The 6622-nt window shown below is 29.5% G+C and overlaps 2 protein-coding genes across 2 annotated transcripts in view; one reads left to right on the top strand and one right to left on the bottom strand.

The window, feature by feature from the left end:
• The first annotated feature begins 376 nt into the window (after nt 1–376).
• Nucleotides 377–898, top strand: LOC112468872. Its single transcript, XM_025038244.1, has one exon. It carries the CDS (start codon nt 377–379, stop codon nt 896–898), a length of 522 nt encoding a protein of 173 aa, XP_024894012.1.
• A 1390-nt stretch (nt 899–2288) lies between these two features.
• Nucleotides 2289–6622, bottom strand: part of LOC112468873 (osmotic avoidance abnormal protein 3-like) — a 23681-nt gene continuing 19347 nt past the window's right edge. The window contains exons 8-10 of the mRNA XM_025038245.1: nt 5186–5510; nt 4641–4816; nt 2289–2918 (exon numbers count right to left, since the gene is read on the bottom strand). Coding sequence (XP_024894013.1) covers nt 4702–4816; nt 5186–5510 — 440 coding nt within the window. The 3' untranslated portion in view covers nt 2289–2918; nt 4641–4701. The remainder of the gene's footprint in view (nt 2919–4640; nt 4817–5185; nt 5511–6622) is intronic.

Raw genomic sequence — 6622 nt, 5'->3', positions numbered from 1 at the left:
AAGGGGAACTCGAGCAGACGAAGTTAAGGCGTGTGTAAAGAAATCACATTTGTGGTCCCTTATCAGGAAAATCTCTATCAGAAAAAACATGAGGGTACACTTGAAAGGTGATGTTTTTGCAGGGCAATTTTCAAAACTACTATTAAAAATTGGAGATGGAGAGTATCCTGAGACGGAAGGAAAAGTGATTATTCCTGCAAATCTAGGTTTAGTAGTAAAAAGCCTAGAGAGTCTTATTAATAAGATATACCCTGATATTGCGGATATCAAAGAAAAATCTATGGATTGGCTGTGCGAGCGTGCCATTCTGACCCCTAGGAATGATAAAGCTGGTGTCATTAATGACATTCTTCTTAAATCATTCGAGGAAGGAGAAATGAATTACAGATCTGTGGACTCGGTGGTAGATACGGATGACGCGGTCAACTACCCAGTAGAGTTTCTTAACACAATGAACCCTCCTGGCTTACCAGCCTATAAGCTTTTTCTTAAAGTGGGGGCACCAGTGATGTTGTTGAGAAATTTGAATCCGCCAAAACTTTGCAATGGCACAAGGCTTCAAGTGAAGGCTCTACATAGAAATGTTATCGAGGCCACAATACTCACCGGATGTGCACGGGGAGAGACGGTATTTATACCACGCATACTACTAATATCGTCAGAGTATCTTTTTGAGTTTAAGAGGTTGCAGTTTCCTATCAAAGTTTGTTTTGCGATGACTATCAACAAGTCCCAGGGGCAGTCGTTAAAAGTAGCAAAAATTGATTTAAGTGAAGACTGTTTCTCACATGGGCAGTTCTATGTGGCATGTTCGAGAGTGAGCTCACCAAACAGTCTTGTGATACTAGCGCCTGAAGGGAGAACCACTAATGTGGTATACAAAGAAGTTCTAAAATAGAAAAAAAAGGTTGTAGATATTTTTGGAGAATTTTTTAAAAAAAATTATGATAAAAAATATAATGTTCGCATGAGAGAGAAAAACATGTATGTGAAAGACATCATGCCTGTTTGAGAAAACAAATAAGGAGAAAAACATGTGTGAAAGAGGTTTATATAATTTTGCTAATTTTTATGGAAAAAATGACCTAATTTTAAAAAAGGTGAGAGAGTAAAAGACACCATGTCTGTAAGAAACACCATATCTGTAAGAGACACCATGTCTGTAAGAGATACCATGTCTGTGAGAGACATGTATTTAAAGTAATTAAATACGGGAAGAAAGCACGGATTTCTTTACAGTGGAATAGGCCTACTGGGGAAACCACTAAAAAAAAAACGCATTTATAATAGTACCTCAAGGGTGATGCGGAAATCTATTGGCGTTAAATGTAAATATACGCTATCATCTATTTGCGTGTCTTATTAAATATGTCTTTCAGGGCGTGTCCTCCGGGGCGAAGCCCGGGTAACCAGCTAGTATATATATATATGTATATGTCCACTATTTACAAGTTTTTTTTTTCTAATTTTAATACTGATCTGATACTAGAATTGATATTAAGAAATTATAAATTCTTTTTCTATATAAATCAAATATTTATTTATAGTTAAAACTTTTTTGGAACATTTCATATCTTTACATAGTACAGATTAAAAGATCACAGCATTTCTTATAATAAATATTCTTACATGTAGGTACCTATATACATTTGTTCCTTATTTACAAAACGTATTACATTTTTGTTATAGTGATTTAAGAGCAACATTTTTGTGATTTTAATTTTTTGTGTTTAATATAAAAACGAAACATGAAAAATCAGTAGAAATAATTTAATTATTACATATATCTAATCTTGAGAAAAATAGCAATCTTTCATATAATGACATTCAATTTGAGGGACAAAATTAATGATTTGTAGAACTATCATATCACTTTGACTTTCTTTTTCTTAATTTAGCTTATTTCTGTAATTTTTATTTTATGACTAATGATAATTTTGACGGTTTAAAAGAAAAATATATGATGTTACACGAAAAAGTAGCTCAACTAATATTAATAAGAATTTTATCATTCTCTTATGCTAATAAATAAGAAATTTTATTATTTTTATTTTATAGAAACATCATATATTATTACAATCATCACATTTAAAAAGTTATTTTTAATTTTATTATTATACCAAGAAATCTTCTTGAGTAAGTATTAAATAACTCCCAACACTGTAATGTATAAACAATATATAAATTGACAATAAATAACATTTTTAAAATTTATTTAATATTATTAGATATTTATTATTATAAATTAATGCTTATAAATTAATATTTTTATTATATTACATCTATTATATACAGGTATATAATTTTTTAATAAATTATAAATAATATTACTTGTTGTATGTGCTATATAATAAATATCTGGCTGCTTTTTCATATTTCGCGTATTTGCTCTTCATGAAATTACTTTATGATTTGTTTCTGAACTTTTACTTCTAGGTTTATTAAAACAGACATATCTCAGGTACGTTATCCAGGGGGACATATAAAAATATTACTGTAACAAATTTTTAACAGCGTCCGCCATACAATTCTTATATGATTTTTGAATCTCAGTAATGTATTTTTCAAATATTTCTTTCACATATATCTGTTTCTTAAGCAAGAGCTTTATATTCCTATTCTGTACTCTTATTCTGTAACTCTTTAACGACAGTTTTGTTATCGTTGTGCAGCTTTTACCATATAACGCAAATGTATAACGATAGCAAAACTATCGTTAAGAGTTACAGCCTACTGAAAGAGTTACGGCCTACTAAACGAGTTACAAAATCATCTCTCGGAAGAGACCGAAGGCACAGCATTTTATGGATTAGAGTTTAATTCATCACCGTTAATATTTTTGATGCATCAAATAATTTCGCCGATCTTCATCGATGCCACCTTGAAATTCCTCTTAGCCTGACCTCTGTTTCTTGAACCTGTGTGTCAGAGAAACCACAATTAGTAGTGTATAAATATCACAGCGGAATTATTTAAAATTGAGAGATAGCCTGACAACTGGATGATTGCGTAAGGATGGACTCCAGAGATCTACATGCAATATAATCATGTTATGTAATCGTGCATGATTATTCTTAAATTATTCGGTGACAAAAATAAGTATAAAGCTACACACGTATCTAATTTATAAATTATAAATGCCTTATTTATAGAAAAACAAGAAACAAGAAATTTATTATACATAAAACAAGGTTTTATTAGAAAACTAGCATCTGTCCCCCTTTCTTTCTCTCTTTCGCTAAAATTTTATAAGACAAGCACAAAACTTTTTATATTATTGTATAATGATTTATTGTATTATGTTTTGTAATGATTCAAGTCGATTTTAGACAACACGCGAAAAAAATTCAGTACGTTTTACAGATTGTTATCGAGAATTTATTACAGAATGCCTAAAACTTTTTATTTCAGAATCTCTTTGCCATGTCGTAATAGCCATAATTGAATATACATATAGTCGGCTTATTGTGAAATTCAACTGGTTTAAATCGTTTCACAAGATCACATCGCATTTTGTTTCACATATGTACAAAGGTCAAGCATCAATAGATTAAGAAATCAAATAATCCACGATAAAGATATTTTTGATAATGTTTAAATTAATTAAAAATTAGATATATAATTCATAAATACGCAAATTTTATAAACTATTGTATTATATAAAATTAAATTTATTTCCATATTTACATAAAAAATAAAAATTTGTGCAAAAAATAAAAAAAGAATAAGAAGAAGAGCAACATAGAACCCGGGAGGAGAAAATTTCGTAATATTATTTTCTTACATTATGGTAATTTGAGGAGAAACAGACTATTGATTGATTACAATTGAATATAGTGTAGGGTAGGTGGTCCAACAATGAACCATGTAAATTTCAGAAGCTTATAATAATATCTCTCTCAATTATTGAGTTGGAGATCTGTGTTTTTGCATACAGTTCATGATTTTAGTTGGCTACATACTGTATAAGATGACTTATAAGTCATTTTTCAAGTTTAGCCACAATTTCAATTTTTTTAAAACAATGTTAAATGGTTCATTGTGTACAGGGGTGTGTACACACAATGAACCTAGCCATTTTTAACAATAAACTACAACTTTTTTACTGTGAATTGTTAGTGTTATTTTAGTTTTAAAATAACACTAACAATTCACAGTATAAAAGATGATTATTTAGATTATAGACCAAATCTTTTTTTCTTCTTTTTCCTTTCTTCCTTCTTTACAACAGATAATAAAGAGAATAATAAAATAGATTATATTATTTTAGTACGTAAACATATTAAATTAATTATTTGCATAGAATTATATAGATAGATTGAAATATGAATTTGGTTGTCTTTACTTTAATACATTTTTTTAAGTAGTTTTTTCTTTTAGAGTTACTCTAATATATATTTGAGTGAAAGGAATTTTTAGAAAAAGTGTATTATTTTATAAGCTGCATTATAAATTTCAATTTCAATTTTATTTAAGAAAATAATTAACTATTGTGGTTACACTCTTCTGTGTAATATCAAATTGTATAATTTACAATTAACAACTAATCTAATCATTAACAGTTTAATAAATAACGAAATTAATTCTTTTACATAGAAATGTATCGTACTCTTTTATACCTTTTTCTTGAATTAACATACCTTATACTTCTCTTAGCTTCTTCTTTAATACAAAATGTTTTTATTAAAAATGATCGGCTTGTCAATAAGTTGGCGAACAGGTATGTTCGACATGGAATGGATGATGGCGGGTAAAAGTATCGTTGCTGCGTAGTAATCTTGGTGGCAGTCCTCGCTCCTGGCAGTCCTCAGATATTCTAATATCAAAAGTGTAAAGTGATTTTGTGAAGATTAATAAGTTAAATTAAACTTTATTACTTATAGATTAATAATAGAATATAATTAAATTACTTATGTAAATAATAAGACTAATAAAAGTAAAATATTACCTAAGTTAAAAAAATAACAAACATTTTTTAATAGTAAAAAATAAAATAATTATAATAAATTGTATGTTTAATTTTTTAATAAAATTTAACGAAAATTGTGGTTTACTTATAATTTCCATTAAATTTAAGCTATACTCCAGGAAAATTCTTAAAATTAAAAAAAAATAGTATAATTATCTAAATCTACTTAAAATTTATTGAATATTAAATTTATTTGTTAATATAAGAATTACTTACTCTTTCAACTCCATCTCTTTGAGGCGAACGGGTGATTTGAATGACGTATCGTCATGCGGGTACGAAGGTAAGGCTTCCAATATTCTTGGAGGAGGTTTCTTCGTGGTATTGATGAAAGAGTTATAGGTAGGTCGGTTAGGCTGCTCATCGTAAACCCAGCCACCGCGTATCGCCAATTTGTGCTGATTCGGACTGTAGTTGCTTTCGCCGCGGATCGGCGTGCTACTTTGCAAATTCAGTGCGTTGAGCTGTAGATAGCCGCTGCCACCTGCGATCGGTCCCAAGTCTTCTGAGCCTCCTGATTTGCTCAGTCGATTTCCCGGTTCTGTAGCATTTGTATCATTTAATAACAAAAATTTCCAATTAAAAAATCTTAACAACAGTAGCATTTTTTTCGAAATTCAACAGTTTGTATATTATAATTGTGAATTTTAAACTGATACAATATATATAATACATAATCAATACATGTATTATTAAAATTGATTCCTATTTAATTTAAAGTGCAGCTGACTCAATACACCAACTTGTAAAGTGTCTTAAATTCAAAATCATTAGTGATACTTTTATTAGTATTTTTAAGACAAAAAAAGAAAAAATAATATACATATATATAAAATATATATGATGAAAGAAAAATAACATTATTATTCTGTTGTAGCAACCCTAACTTTTTTTCTGTGTGGTATTAGCTCTTTATTCAATATATATTAAATTCTCACCTTTCTTTTGCAAACAACTCTAAAATGACAATTTTTAAGTTACGTTGTTGTAGTAGCAAATGAGCGATATGTGTGCGTATATGTGTATACACGAGGGCTCGATCAACACTTTTCTTTAGCTCATTGTCACTCGTCTATAGAATTTGACCTGACAAAACTTTGAATAATGAGGTTTTTCTTTTTCACGATAACGCACGGCCCCACACCAGTCTGCGGATGAGGGAGACAATTGTTGAACTGTAATGGACTGTTCTTCCTCATCCTTCTCATAGTCCGGATCTGGCGCCTTTTCGGCCTATTGAAAGATACACTTTGTGGACATTAATTTTTAGATGCCGATGAGCTAAAGAAATGTGTTGATCGAGCCCTTAAGAATAAAAGCAAAGACTTTTACCACACGAATATACAGCGTCTTATTCACAGATAGCAAAAGTTTATAGAAAGAGATAGTGATTATGTGGAAAAATAATAAATGTGCACACCATAAAGATGTAAGATTAAACTCATGTAAACGTCAAAGTTCCAGGAATAAAATTATGTGAGAAAAAAATTAGGGGGCATTACTTTTGTACCGACCCTTGTATATAGCTAGATACTCTTATTCCTCTACAGTTATTACTTCAAAATTGCATTAAAAAATAATATATAAAATTGTAATGGTTCAAAACATTCAAGTTTATTCTCTAGAAAACTTTGTTTTTTGAGTTGTGTCATT

Source organism: Temnothorax curvispinosus, unplaced genomic scaffold, assembly GCF_003070985.1.
Source record: "Temnothorax curvispinosus isolate PA1 unplaced genomic scaffold, ASM307098v1 QBEX01002197.1, whole genome shotgun sequence".
In the NCBI taxonomy this organism is placed as follows: domain Eukaryota; kingdom Metazoa; phylum Arthropoda; class Insecta; order Hymenoptera; family Formicidae; genus Temnothorax; species Temnothorax curvispinosus.
Note: the sequence above shows the minus strand (reverse complement) of the source record. Positions and strands in the feature narration are given on the sequence as shown.